At 53.8% G+C, this 14482-nt stretch overlaps 5 protein-coding genes across 5 annotated transcripts; 2 read left to right on the top strand and 3 right to left on the bottom strand.

The window, feature by feature from the left end:
• Positions 1-1077: 1077 nt before the first annotated feature.
• CABS01_04650 (uncharacterized protein) lies at positions 1078-1974 on the top strand (the record flags this gene model as incomplete). Its single annotated transcript, XM_060538021.1, has 1 exon — positions 1078-1974. The coding sequence occupies one exon, from the start codon at positions 1078-1080 to the stop codon at positions 1972-1974; it is 897 nt and encodes a 298-aa protein (XP_060389683.1).
• Positions 1975-2305: 331 nt separating this feature from the next.
• CABS01_04649 (uncharacterized protein) lies at positions 2306-2557 on the bottom strand (the record flags this gene model as incomplete). The annotated part of the gene is made up of 1 exon (XM_060538020.1): positions 2306-2557. One exon carries the CDS (start codon positions 2555-2557, stop codon positions 2306-2308), a length of 252 nt encoding a protein of 83 aa, XP_060389682.1.
• A 1568-nt stretch (positions 2558-4125) lies between these two features.
• Positions 4126-5184, bottom strand: CABS01_04648 (uncharacterized protein; the record flags this gene model as incomplete). Its single annotated transcript, XM_060538019.1, has 3 exons — positions 4126-4622; positions 4705-4777; positions 4846-5184. The coding sequence occupies 3 exons, from the start codon at positions 5182-5184 to the stop codon at positions 4126-4128; spliced, it is 909 nt and encodes a 302-aa protein (XP_060389681.1).
• A 3130-nt stretch (positions 5185-8314) lies between these two features.
• On the top strand, positions 8315-9610 carry CABS01_04647 (uncharacterized protein; the record flags this gene model as incomplete). The annotated part of the gene is made up of 1 exon (XM_060538018.1): positions 8315-9610. The coding sequence occupies one exon, from the start codon at positions 8315-8317 to the stop codon at positions 9608-9610; it is 1296 nt and encodes a 431-aa protein (XP_060389680.1).
• Positions 9611-10025: 415 nt separating this feature from the next.
• On the bottom strand, positions 10026-11141 carry CABS01_04646 (uncharacterized protein; the record flags this gene model as incomplete). The annotated part of the gene is made up of 1 exon (XM_060538017.1): positions 10026-11141. The coding sequence occupies one exon, from the start codon at positions 11139-11141 to the stop codon at positions 10026-10028; it is 1116 nt and encodes a 371-aa protein (XP_060389679.1).
• Positions 11142-14482: the final 3341 nt, after the last annotated feature.

The following is a 14482-nucleotide window of genomic DNA, read 5'->3' as shown; positions in this document are numbered from 1 at the left end:
CACGCACACGGGACGGGATGCTAGTTACTACTGCGACTATTATCTCACCTCCGTCCCTGGACCTACCATAGACGCAACCGAGAAACGGCACGTCGAACTATGATTGGTATCATTGAGACAATGGACGCTACGCTGCGTGGAAACCAGCTGGGACCCTCGGACCCTTGAGATGCAACTTGGACTGCAAGGCTCTTCACCTTACGGTCCTTACCTTTCTTCCCGTCTTTCTTGTTCCTCCCAATGACGTACGGGTAATGCTCAGCCGCCCTTTTTACACGCCTTGGATGGTGGGAGGGGGGCAAGTCGAGGAGACCGCAAGAAACATAATCCCGCCTCAGAACCGCGGGCCAAGGCTGCGAGGGTAAAGCTTGAGCCAAGCAAGTCCAAAGTCAATCTGGGGGTTTCGTTCAAAGGTCAGAGAGGAGGGGGGAGGGGGGCTGTCTCAATGCTTCACCGTGCACCGCCCGCCCAACCAGCGTCCCAAGTGAGGCTCAGCAGAGGGGAGGCAGAAGAAAGTATGGACGGAAAGGCGGGAGTGGCTGGATGGGGACGGGGAAGATGGGTTCGGTATGCGCGGGCACGTCGTTCACACGTTCGACGGGAGCTTCGGGCGTGTTAGCCACCACCACCAGCCTTACCTTTCTTTCACCAACCCCCGCGTGTATGCGTTGTCACCAATATTCCGTCTTCGCCGGTTCTTCGTTTGTTCTCTGGTGTTCGACAACGAAGAAGTTCCCGCCCATGATAATCCGAGGCCTCCGCATCAGACGTACGCGCAAGTGCGAGATCCGTCGTGCTCGTCATACCTCGTCGGAGAAAGCTGGACGTTGAGTGCATCCTGCCCTGAGCGTCATCTGGTGCCGAGTCAGTAGAGGCTCCAGTTCGGTTGTTTGATACAGATTCGCTTCCCCCCTCCATCCCCCCTTCGACGTCACTTTGGTCTTTGCGGCCCAACGTACGCCTTTACCCTATCCTGTCAAAGAAAAGGGTAAGTCGCTAATAGCTGTCCTTTGACAAAAGCCTGCGGCGACCTTATTCCTCCATTCTCCCCCTGGATCACATATACCCCCATCAATGATGTTATCCTCTAAAGTATACTCCCCGCCAGAAACGGAGCGTCCGGCTCTGCAGCTGCAGGAGCTTCAGGACCTGCAGAAGCAACATAACCAGCAGGTGCAGGAGGTGCAACGGCAACAACAGCAGCAGCAGCGACAGCAACGACCACTAGGCGTAACGGGACTGGGAGGTCTTGCGCAGGGAGTAGGAGAAGCCGAGTCGACGACCCTTAACAACGGCGGCGAGCGCCCTGTTCGGGAGTTCAACTACAACGGACGAGTCCGCAACAGTGAACGAGCCAGTGTCCGAGCAAGCTCTGGCGTCCTTGGTCGACAACACCCTCACCGTAGCTCCTTTTCCATCTATTCCAACTATTCGTCCTATTCCTCCTCATCAGACGGAGGAGCAGGAGGCGGGGGCGGGGGAGGAGGGGCCCGAGGCTCGGTCCCAACTGGCGCCAGAGATGGAGGGGCAGCACCACCAACGCACCCACCACCACTACCACGTCAACCGACACCGACCCCATACACGGCGCAACAGCCGCGGCGTATCCCCATGATGGATATGGTGACGCCGCAGGCGCCGGGGACGGCGGGCACCGCCGGCACCGCTAACACGGCGGGGACGGACGCCACGGCCGTCGCCGGGACCGAGGAGTTTGTGAAGCGGCAGCCCTCGCAGCAGCAAGTGCGGCATCCGCCACCGACGTACGCCCCATCGCAGGATCCGTATAGTCGTGTGAGGTTCGCGGACGAGGAGCGGAGGCGGGAGGAGGCGGCAGCGAGAGCTAGGGCGGGCCATCCTCATGGACAAATCGATATGGCGCAGATCGCGGGCGGGCACAGCATGCGTGCCCTCTGGGTGTTTGCGTGCTGTGCCTTCTTCTGGTATCGGTGTTTGATGGATGAGGACTTCTGACGCCGTCTCTCCCGTTCTGTCCGACATGGACTCTCTTTTCTTCATTCTTCTTTCCTTGGCTCTCACTCTCATCAGGTTTTCCTTCTCTTCTTCTCCCCTCCTAGCGCTCATTCCATTCGTTACCTCGGCTCGGGGGCGATATGATGGGAAACGTCCACTCTAGTGGACAACGAACTGCGCTCGGCGTACGATTCGAACTTGTCGCTGATTCCTGGCCATGGACATCGGTGCCACTTTCCTTTTTACATCTCTTTCTTTACCTGACACTTGATGTCGATGACGAAACGAACGGTCGAGCTGAATAACATATCTTTGATGGCCAGGGCGGAAATTATTGGATTTTCAAGAGGAGGGAAAAGGACGAAGTTGTGGCGAAACGATGATGACTTAGAAACGCCAAGAAAACAAACATGAATGATGATAAGGTGGGAAACAGCAACGAACAAGAGAGGGATGGAACACACGAATTACAAGGCAACAACGGTAACAGGATTATATATACACACACAGAGATGATAAGGCGACCAACAGGAATACTGGGGACAGAGGTATCCGCTTGAAGAATATAAAAAGAAGCTGGCATACCGGGAGTTATGGGGAAGGATGTCTGAATTATGGGACATATGGGATCTGCTTATGATATAGATCAGCTGTACTTGTACCACACAGTATACTTTTTCTTCTTCTCCGCTTGCAAGCAAATCAAAGCATTTGGCTGACTTGCACATGAACTTCCAGGGAAGGGGGGGTGAGCATGACGACGACAATGATTTGATCACGCAATAGCCGCCCCTTGTCCATGTTCGTCCCAGTTTCTAGTGAGATCTAGGGAGGGTTTAAGCAAGAGAGCGGGACGAGCATCCCGAAAAGACGGCTGGTAGAGGTACACGGCGAGCCAACTTGCCGCCCTATAGAGTTTTCTCTCCCTTGCCATCAGGAGGGATGGGAATATTTGGCTAGGTTTGGGTTGCGGTTAGGTTCCCGTCCAACGGCTCACTGTTCATCGGTCCTTTGTTTCTCCCTCACTTCTTGGTGGGAGTAAAACCTCCGATTGGAACCAGAACGAAAAACGTGGGATCAATAGGTTCATGCTAATGCATGGTCATTGTATGTTATGTATCGTGTCGCAGGAAAATGGGGAAGAGGGGTAAAGATCAAGAGAGAGGGGGAAATAAAAAGGCGGGACCCTTGCTTTGCTTCCCGCTTTCTTGATGCGCAGGAATCACGGAGAATTTTCGAGACAAGTTTTGGGGAGACGTTGATGTCACGCTGATGTCGACGCCTCGGGATTGAGTAAGTCCATGTTGACGCCGAATTTCTGGGGCAATCTGGTGCATGATATCTACATGCTTGGCTTACAAATACCTCTCTTTCCTTAAGAAGAGGCATGTGTGGTGGAGTTCGTGATGTCGTCTCATGATCATCATCATCAGAACAGAAGATGTTGCCTTTTGATCGGACATGGCTTTTCGAATTCCAAAGATTAGGCACACCGCACCAAAGAACGAGTGCATTTCGGATTTGACATCCAATATCTTCCACGAGACTACTGTAGTCGAAAGGGGAATCGGTGGCAAGTTAGGACCTGCACATTGCTCGACCTTGGATGTTATGAGTACGCTCTCAGTAGTGAGCACGAAGCAGACAGCCGCTGTGTGATAACACGGACTTTTGTCTTCAAGTTGCCCTGCGTAACATGAATTGATGTTCGGCTGATAGAACGATTCACCCACAATTTCCGCTGTCTCGCGATGCCTGGTCCTAGACATCTAGCAATGCCCAACAGCGAATGCTGATGACCGCAAATCCACCCTCAGTTCTGAACAAGAGAAACGATCCGTTAACTTTGTTATACGGTCATGGTAGTAGACATCAGTATGTCTTGTTGGCTCCCTTGTGATATTAACCAGCCAGGTAAAGCAATTGTGGCAGAGAGTAAAATTGTTGACTCAAGAATCTTCGTATCAGCAAGTGGAAGAGAAACGTCAATCGGCAGGGAAAATTCTACGAGATTTGGCTTCACTCGGACATTGTACAGCCTGCGTATTCTTCACAGATCATCTACTCTTACGTGCGTCTGAGCTATGCTTTGAGTCTAGAGTGGAACTTCAACGATATTTGGGGTGAGAAGCTGGGCATATCGTCGCTTCATCACAGGGCATGTCCTATCCGCCCTTCAACCTCCTTCATAACCCAAAACGCCTCAAGCACCTCCGTCCTCGCCTCCTCAACCAGCTCAGAATCCTCGCTTTTCGCAAGCCACTCGAGCCGATCCATCCAGAATCCCCACCGCTGGAGACACATGATGGGCGGACCCTCGTACAGAACCCCCTGATATGCTATCGCTTCCTCCGTCAAGTCCCTCTCATACTCTGGCATCTCGGAATAGCCAGCGTTCTCCCGCGCCCACCCGAGGAGAGGCCTCGCGCTCTGACGGATCCATTCACAGGCGACGCGCAGCCGGCACTCTGCAACCGCCGGGATGGGGCTCGGCTCCTCCTCAAGCGCCGAACGCAATGCGTCCATTGCTTGCGTGTGAAGGCCCAAGACGCCCATTCTCAGTAATATAGCGCCGAATCTGTTGATGTTGCGCCATTCTTGTGCGTCTTTGGAGGTGAAGCTCTCTGTTGTCGCTTCTTGAGTTGGGTCTTGTTTCGCGTCAGGCCTTCAGTTCCGCACGCAGCCTAGTCCCTCTTCATGAGGGACGACAGTGGTTCAATTGCAACTTACCACTAAAAGAAGCCTCAACGGCCATGTAAAACAATGGCAGATCTTTCCAAACGCGTTGTCTGTCTTCTTCGTTCTGTCAGGTTTGAGATGATCAGTCGTTTGTGGTTCAATTTTGAGTGCTCGTTAGCGAAATACACTTACACCCCAGATGTCGATTCCACCTTTTGCACATTGTTGCAATGCTGACAGGGTGTTGACGAGATGAGTTTGCGTCTCTTTTGTCACGTCATGACTGGCTGCAATATCTGTTACGAGGCTCCAAATGACATAGAAGTAGCCTTCTGCCTCTTTGCGCTGTTCTAGAGGAGGGCACAGAGCGTCCAAGTAGAATGCAGCCTCTGAAGCGGTCTCCCAACTGGTCGCTCGAACGTCGTAGGCTAGAATATCAAGAATTTGAACCTCAATATCTGAGAGGTGTAGTTTCTTCAACAGATCCAGTTGGCGCAAGATGTTCTCAGCTGCAGGGGCCTTCTCTTCCATATTCAATCCGGCCAGTGATGGGCCAACGAGAGAGGTGGTGATGACTTGGGCTCAGCGCTCGGAAACAACGGTCGAACGGGTGATAGAGTCCAAAAAAAGGAAAAGCAATAGACTTGATTCCGGCTAACGGCGTTTCGCTCTGATGATTCCTGGTATGAGTTTAGAAGTTGAAAATGGAAAGAGGATGAGTGCAGTGAATCTCCCCAGACGATCAGTGAAGTCGGGGCATCAGCCTCGAGATCCCGCTTTTCCGGGCGGGCGTCACCGCACGCGACTGGTCAAAGCCATACTTAAGCGCCCAACGACCAACAAAACTGGAGCTGATCCTCCGAGTCCAACACTGCCGCTTTGCTCTGGCCCTAGTAGCTGAAGATATCTGAGTTTGTTTCTATTCGTTGGCGGAGCTGCACGGCGCTTCGGCGAGTGGACAGGCGCGCGCGGAAGTGAAGCCTACCTTCGTCCCCTTGCCTCGGTGGAACGAGTCTGTTTCACGATTCCTATCTCGTTACACCAATGGCAGAAACTCCAACTTCAGTTTGGCAACGCATCATCCGGCGCCCACACACGTTGACTGCAGCTCTGTGAAGCGTTAGAGTGCCAGGAAATGAGAGGCGATGTTATAGGTCTTGTATTTTCAGAACGGGTACTGTGTGAAAATGACGATGAGGATATGGGCCAATAACATGTGAGATTAGTAGAATGATATAGCAGAATGATGTATTTGATTTTATATTTTTACCTTATCGCTGATCGCTCGGGCGTAAAGCGGTTCTCGGGAGGCGGGATGACTCAAAGTTACCAAGAGCACAATGTTGGACATGGAGAATGATATATAGCGACCAAAAGTGGTGCATCTTTCAACAAACACCGTCCGTTGTAGTCGATGGCCGAGCGGTACGATTCTTGCCCTTGGATGGGTGGAAGCGTATGTTGGCTCACGGTCCTACATCATGCCATGGATAGTTTGTTTTTTTATGGCATCGTTCTCCATAGTACTTTTGGTGACGAGCGATGTTTATGATGTGATACCTGCGTATTCACAATGTACGTTTTTCTACGGAATACGATGATGGGCTCTGGAGGTTGCGAGCTCGAATCTACGTCGTTTCTCTCGTTTTTCGCTTCTCATGTCTCATGCCGCGCGGGCGTGTTTGATTGAGAACCTCGCGATGGAGTTGGCATGTAGGTGCGACGTGTCTCTCGAGGGACCGTCGCCGTGAGATTGCTCTTGGATAAATTGAGTGACGGCCAAAGCTGTATCCATTCCTCCAAGGTTCGGGCGATTGGCTTTGCAATTGGGATTTTGGTAAGGCAACTTGCCGCTTAATCGAAAGATTTAATGTTCTGAACCTCGCACTATGAGAAAGCGTCATTTCCAAACCTGTCCGCTTAATGCTCACCCGTAAAGATCATGTGGCCAGATAACAAATCTACAAAATAAGTCTTGACTGCCACAATCCCCGATCTAGAACCATTTTGAAGGGAGCAACCATCGCCCGCGAATGACTTTTTCCGTCCATGTCTGCCTGGCAGGCTGCCATCCAAGCCTTGCCTTGTGCTGCCTGCTAGAGCCGGACGCCCGCCCCGGCCCCGCTTTTCCCGGGCCGAGACCTTGAACGACGCAAATGCCCCCCCCAGCCCGTACCACATGTGTATAAGCCTGGACCACCGCCACCGTGTGCTAGCCTCGGGCGAAGCAAACAGTCAGCTCCCACCGGTCCTCCCAACCACGGCCAGAACAAGGTGTGGCACGAGAGGAGGGGGTAAGATGATGCCGAATTGAGTAAAAAGAGAGCATGCACTTGTGACCAACATGTTTCTCCACATCCCACTTTCCAGACCCCAATTTGGGGGGGCTTAGATACGTTGTGACTAATCGCCCTGGCTTATGTCGAGCCCGGGGTCCTGGTTCTGGTAATCCCGCCGAGCCCGTCCAACGACGCTCCGCGGTTAACCAGCCTGTTGGAACAAGAAGAGAATTGTCAGATCGTCTCAGCACATGCGACCATACCCACTGGAGAACTCGGGATCCCGTCCGCTCTCCCATTGATAAACCAGCGAGGGCCAGAGTAGTAGTCGGGTCGGAGACGACCGGCGAATGCCTGGTGTTGCATGTTTTATTTTTGATGGAGTTTTGTCCCATGCTTATGATCTTATGGATATTCTCGGGACATGCAAGTAAGAGGATGTTGGCATTGTGTGAGTGTGTATGTGAGAGAGAGTGTGTGTAATAGTGATAGTGATAGTGGATGTGTGTGTGTGTGTGTGTGTGTGTGTGTGTGTGTGTGTGTGTGTGTGTGTGGGTGGAAACAGCCAGTCATCCATCACCGTGCCACCGCCCGAGGCACAGGAAGGAAGAGAAGGGCGGAGAGCCGGGGACCGGGGAGCCCTCAGCCCCGGTCCGAAGGTAACTCTACCGCGGACCTGGAACCGGATTCTTCAACAAGACCGAACAAGTCTCAGCCCTACGGGCTTTGGGGGCCACGAATCGATTGGCCTGGGTGCGTTTGCGAACCAACAAGCGTCTGCTGTGCAGTTCCTCAATGGCGATAGGGCTGAGTTGCGTGGGGGCACTAGGGGGGGTTTTCCGGTGGGCTACGGCGATAGCCTAGTCTCTTCGATGGGACGCCTTACGGGCAGTGTATCGGTAGTTTTTTCTTTCTTCGTGTTGGAGGTGGAGAAGCTTTTCACATCAGGTTTTTGCGTCCCTTGGCCTCTGTCCCTTGTCTCCGGAGTGGGAAGAGGCCCCCGTTTCACATCCGGATTAGGAAGCGATTGTGTGCCGATATGATGACCGTTATCGAGTCTGAAAGTGACAAGTTGGTTTGGATGTGATATCGTGTACCTTGGATGACATCAAGTTCTAGGCTTCCTCTCGGTCTTTGCTGAGCCTCGTGACTCGAAAGTCTGGTGGTAGTACGGCGTAGCCCCTCGAAGGATGGCTATAAAGCTCTCAGTTCCAAGCAGCGGCCAAAGAAACGTTTGAAGCCTGAGACATTAAACCAAATCCTGCTGCTCTCACTTGTCCACAGCAACCTCTTCTTCCCTTCAAAGAGTTCAATTACACCATCATCCAGTCATATTACTCCAGAGTCCAGACAACTGGATCTACGTTGGCAAGCCGTAAATCATGGCGTCCCCAATCACTGAGAAACACACCATCCAACACACCACCATCCAAATCCCAGATTTCCTAGCAGACTGGCGCCGACACCCAAGCTGGCCATCTCCCTACCCCCCAAACAACCACCCAGATTCCCAGTACATCAAGGCCGAATCCGAGAGCTGGCTGCGAGGCTACTGCCACAGCGACGCCAAGCCGAATTCCATCAACAAGGGCATCAACGAGCTCTTCATCTCCAAGATCATCGCCGGCGACTTCCCCGAGATAGCATGCATTATCTACGCCCACCAGCCCGCGCGCCACGTCCTCCTCGCCGCGCTCGTCATGCTCCACTTCTTCGTCATTGACGAGTTCACGGACAACGTGGACGACACGGAGGAGGGCGAGGCCCAGGTGCGGAGGCAATCCGCCGCCATGGTCCGCGCGTTTCGGCATCCCGAGGAGGTTGGGCGAGACCGGGACGGAGACGGGGACGACGAGGCGTGGGTGGGCGTCCGCATGGCGGCCGACATCGCGATACGCTACCGCAGCGACGCCGTGGGCGGCACGCCCGACTCGTGGGACTTCTTCGTGGACAGTTTCGCAGACTACCTCGACGGCGTGGGCGACGAGGTGGCGCTCCGGAGGACGGGGCCGGACGGGGAGGCGGGGGGACACAACTGCGTGCCGAGCCGGGAGAGGTACGTCGCCGTCCGGCGGCGCACCATCGGCGTCCTCCCGGGCATGGCGCTCCTCCTCATCGACCGCGCCATCCGCCCCGGCTTTTTGCGGATCCCCGCGGTGGACTCGCTGCTGGGCCTCTGCGTCGACGTCATCATCAACCAAAACGACATTTACAGTTTCGATAAAGAGCAGGCCAGGGGCGAGGACGGGCATAATGGCGTGAGGGTCCTCATGGAGGAGGACCGGATGGGTGCGCAAGAGGCCATGACGAAGCTGGGCGGGGAGACTAGCGATCTCGTGAAGGAGTTTCTTGGAGCTTGCGAGGGGCTGCCGGTGTTGGAGGACGAGGTTGATGATGCGAATTTGAGCATCTTGCGGGACGGGTGCGTTTCGTGGATTTTGGGCATGGAGGTTTGGTCTACGCTTGTGACTAAGAGATATGGGATGCAGAGGTTGGATGGGGAAAGGAGGTATACGCCCACGCCGAAGAAGGGGATGGAGACGCAGGTGAAGGAGCAGGAGAAGCGACAGGGCCGGGAAGCTCAGGGGTCTCGGTTGGCTCGGGAGGGAATGATGAGCTTGATGAGAAAGTTGCCGGGGGATTTGATGTCTCTGTTGAGAAGGATTTTCGGTCTGTAGCAACACGGTGTTTGTTAGTTGGTGTTGTGATGTAAAAGATTGCCTGTTTGGAATAGCGGATTGTTGTATAAGATCTTAGTCATTCAATTGAATATGAAAGACGACAAGATCTCAGCCTCATGTCCGGAAAATTGAGACTTAATCTTAGTCAACTTCACCAATCTCACCAGCCCAAGGACGTAACCTGCGCCTCGCGCGAACTACACAAAACATCCAGATCTCACTTACAACGAAGGAGGTTCTCATGTACTGGTATACATGTCCTTGATAAATTGCCAAAAATTAACAATAAGATATGGGGTATCGAGTTTATATAAGCCACACAAACAGACCCTTAGGCCGAAGCGACGGGAAACAAAAGACTGTGACACAAAGGGCACACCCCGCCACCACTCACTCCCGAAATCTCACTCATTCACTCCAGCTCAGCGACAAAGGGCCCTTGCAGCGTTGCGCCGCTGTTCTGCTGACACCCATTCCGCTGGTGCTGCTGCTGACCAACATCACCTCCACCACCACCTCCCGCTCCCGCTCTCCCACCCGCGTACGGCGACGGAGGCAAAGGCTTCGCGTCGTATGCGTTGTTATGGCCGGACAAGAAATTGGCGTGCGCGTACCCGTTGGCGGTGGACGTCTGCGATTTGATATCCGGCCACGACGGCTTCTGCTGATGTTGATGTTGGTGTTGATGAGAAAACGTCGAGTCAGTTTGGTTAGCGGTGCGGCGGACACGGAGGGGTTCCGGGTATGCGTTTTGTGAGGTTTGGGAGCCGTCGCTGGCTGGGGGCGTCGGTGCCGGTGTTGGTGCGGTCACGGGTATGCTGTTGTTGGGATATGAAGGTCTATATGGGAGACTGATCTGGTTGCCGAGGACGTTGTTGTTCGTGTAAGCCGGGTTCGGGTATGTTTGTTGATGCTGCAGCAGCGTGGCGCTGTGCCCGCTGGAGCCGGACCTGACCGACCCCGGTAGTGAGTTCTGACTGCCGTGCCGTTGATGCGCGGCAGCGACGACGGTGCGGTGAACCTTTGTCTTTAAGCGGTCGACCAGCAAACCATGGCTCTTCTTGAGCGTCTTCTTGACAAAGCTCGAGGTGAAGACGTTGCAGCGCATATCGACGTCCTCGCGGATGTAGAGGCCCGTGAGCGGGGCGCCGATGCCGAGCTCGACGGGCTCGACGGGTTCCCCCGGCAGGGAGCCGGCGACGGTCCACTTGTCGCGGATCTCGAGGCCCATAGGCGCGTAGCAGTGGGTCTGCAGGCCGGTGGGCAGGTCGTGGAAGCAGCACGTGTAGCTGACGTTACCCGTGGCCAGGCCGCCGGGCAGGTAGGAGATCTCGTCGGTGAGGGAGTACCACGCGCAGGCGTGCTCTTCGGGGGGCGCGTTGGGTGGTGGCGGGATGAGGTGGCGTTCTTTGATGAGGGGGTTGAGGTCGATCATCTCGAGGTGGTTGTGGAGGAAGTCGAGGACGGCATCGCGGGTGATGCCTGGGGGTAGAGGGGAGATTGTGGTGAAGGTTGTGCGTTTTGACATGGTTGAGGGAAGAGAGAGAAAAATAGATGTGTTGGTGGGCGGAGGGAGGAGGTTCTCTGTTTAGATGCGGGTATTCGACCCCATGTGCAGAAAGTCTGTATCTGGAGACGAGTTTGAGGGTTAAGATGTGATGTGAGTTTAAGGTTATTGAGCTTTAGTTTGGGGGTGAAAAGCAGCTCTGTTGCGGAAGCGGATATGGGATGGAACAAGAACGAGAAAATGGAATAGATTTGGTGTAGAGGAGTCGGTTGAGAGGTTAGGTAGGTGAGTTAGGTTGGTAGTGTAGTCCCAAGAATTCGGGTCTGAAAATCGAGAATTGAAAAGTCAAGTTTGCGGTAAAACGGTAGATGGAAGCCCGGAAGGGTATTGAAATGGGGCCTTGCCAGGTTATGCGGTGGAAGTGGAAGCGATGCGTTGTGGTTCGGAGGCAGTGCCAGCTTGGCACGGAGACGGAGGACGGAGGCGCAGAGGGCGGCCGGATGAGATTGGCTCCGCGAGGCGTAGCTGTGCGTGGTGGGCGGTGATGGCACGGTGAAGCCCGACTACCCACACTATCCGTACGGATGCTTGTGTCTGTACCGCAGTAAGATATACTGTGTAGTGTGCACTAGGTATGTGTGCCCCCTTGAGCTGGGTTCCCTGCCGGAAAGGGTTGGAGCCGGTAAAAGACAGGGCTCTGGGTAAGGGGAGCAGGGCAAGGGTTCCGGTGAAGAGCAGGTTTGGAGGTGAGGAAAGTCTAGTGTCCGTGGGAAGAAACAAGAAGGGGCACTACCACGGAGTTGTTTTTTTAATCAAGGCCAGGTAGTTGAGTGATGTAAGGCAAGGCAGGTATTTTGGGAGTGTAAAGTTGTAGGAGATTTGAGGGAAATGAACCAGACTCGGGATGACCTCGAAGTAGGAAGGGATATGTACCTTGGGTATAGTAGATGGCAAACCAAGGATGATGATTGATCAAGAACAGCGTCAGAAAGACGGAAAGAAAATCAAGGCCAATCAATCACTGAAAAGAAAGCGGCGGAGGGCGGGTAAGGAAGGAACTGATGCCAGTTCGTTTAGTACTTGTAGCCCAATGTCACTTCATAAAAAAGATGCGGTCAACCTCGTAGTTTTGTTTTCCCCCAGCTTCGGAGGGAATCACAAATTGAAAATTAACGAGAAAAATCTCATCAGGCGAACGGGACCCATGCACATCTTACCTCACACCTTTTTGGCTGAACTGAGGTGTTCGTACTTCTGTATGCGTACAAAAGTCGTCGGGGGCCACGGGATGGATTGGGATGGCATGGGGGGAAGAAGCATGGGCGGCCGCCGCCCTTCTCCCTCACTCTCGCACGCACACACACACATACAAAAAAGTACCTTACTGCGTACATAGAACAAGGGGAGTTGGTGGACAAGTTTCTGTGCTGCCACTAAAACCAAGGCAGGCAGGCAGGCAGGCAGGCAGCTCGGCTCGGACGTTTCTCTTGTCCTTTTCTGTCGTCCCATCAGCTCAGCCCCCTTCCCCAGACTCAGAGACAAAAAGAGATCATGCGGCTGATGTGTCCCACTGGATGTTTTCAAAAGACATTGTGTTCGGGTGGTCCAGTGGTCCTGGGGGGGGAGAGAGAAGATGATGGATCAAGACTGCCCTGGTGTTTCTCGGCACATGGCTAACTCGGATCGATGACAGATGACAGTGGCACCTGGAGGACCCAGACACTCAAAACCTAATGGAACTCAAAGAAAAGGGAAACACACCAAACCCCCCCCCCCCCCAAACCCACCAGATTGGATGCCCGTGTGCGGAATTCAACCCGCCGCAACGTGGCGGCGGGCGGCCGCCGGGTTCCCAGACTTGTGGGACCACCCTGTACCCGATGGACGACTGATCACTAAAGGTATCCGTACCCGACCCCGTCTTTGCCTGCAAAGTATCGAGACGGGTGCTGCAGGGCCCTTCCGTCCAGCCAAAGTACCTACACCAACAACCACCCGTGTGGCTTGCATGCTCTCTCTCTCTCTCTCACCAATCTCCATCTTCCCAGCATGAGCGAATACGAGAACAATGGGATTCTTGATACAAACGCCTCTTTCTTCATACCTATGTAAAGCTACAGGCGGTGCGCGACCATGCGCACTTCGGAAAGGATCCAATGAAGGTCCAGACTTCGGTAGATGAGGGCAGTGGAGATGTTGTGTACCTTAAAATGTAGGTGAGAAAAGCCTCTTTTGGGTGGGCGCGGCCGGCTTACATCTCTTGGCACGCGGCCGCCCGAGGGAGGGAGCGTCACTGACACCTCCAACGTCGTTTAAGCTACCACAAACTACCTACCCGAGGCGGCCGCCGTCCCTTGGCGCTTCTCGACTAACACGCTGGACCTTTCAGACTGCACTCACCGTCTTCTTACATTCGTCAACCAGCCTTGGAGAGGTAGACAAGCTGACAACCGCGTTTGATCATGCTCGTTTCTCACGCAGTCTCACGCAGTATCTAGAGAGATAGTCTGTCCTGTCCTCCCCCTACCTTTTGACAGGCTATTACAGCCCATGCACTGCTACGATGATCAAAGGTTTCACGAACCCCGTCATCCCGTCAGATCAACCACAACCCTGGCCTCTCCAGCCTCCCCTCCCTTCCCCTTCCCGCTGCCTCCTGAAAATCGCTTACTTATAGATATATCCCCCGGCCAGAAGGGATCATACTCTATCTTATTCAGCACGTGTTTCTCCGCGATATCGTGACATCGTGACATCGTGACATCATCTAAATCCATGTCTTCATCCATTCTCCGCTACGGAGATGTGGTTATAATTCCGCCAGACACTCCCTTCTCCAACCCACCCTGCCTCGTGACCGGGGTCGTAAGTTGACCGCATACAGTATTCAGGTGCCTGTCTATAGAGAAACAAGAAACAAAACGCAAAAAAGTGCAAAGCCGCACCCAAAGTGCCAAAGATCTTCGTGCTCTGCATCTTGGCCTTCGCCCCCCGCGTCCGACGACGACGACGTTACGGCCGTTACGCAGCTGTCAAATTCCCTCCCCCAAGCAACAACCATCATCAAACCTTCAAACTACCACACCGCACTACCACAGACCAATTTAGACTTTAAACTAGGGACTTGACAGCAGACCATAACCAATGGAGTCCGCTTCGGCTCATGATACACTCAAAGACATCGGTAGTTCGCTATACTATTACAATCACCCGGCTGACGCTACCCGAAATGCGCTACTCTCATGATCACTAAACATAAAAATCTCACAAAACCAACCGGCCCAGAGACTTGGAGAACAAAAGTAGAGAGATAGAAATACTGCCCGCCGTCCTCGTATTCCCCTCTCTTCACACCTACATCT

The sequence above is a fragment of the Colletotrichum abscissum genome (assembly GCF_030869225.1).
Source record: "Colletotrichum abscissum strain IMI 504890 chromosome Unknown Scaffold_9.1, whole genome shotgun sequence".
Lineage (NCBI taxonomy): Eukaryota > Fungi > Ascomycota > Sordariomycetes > Glomerellales > Glomerellaceae > Colletotrichum > Colletotrichum abscissum.
The sequence above is the reverse complement of the archived record's forward strand: the minus strand, read 5'-3'. Positions and strand labels throughout refer to the sequence as shown.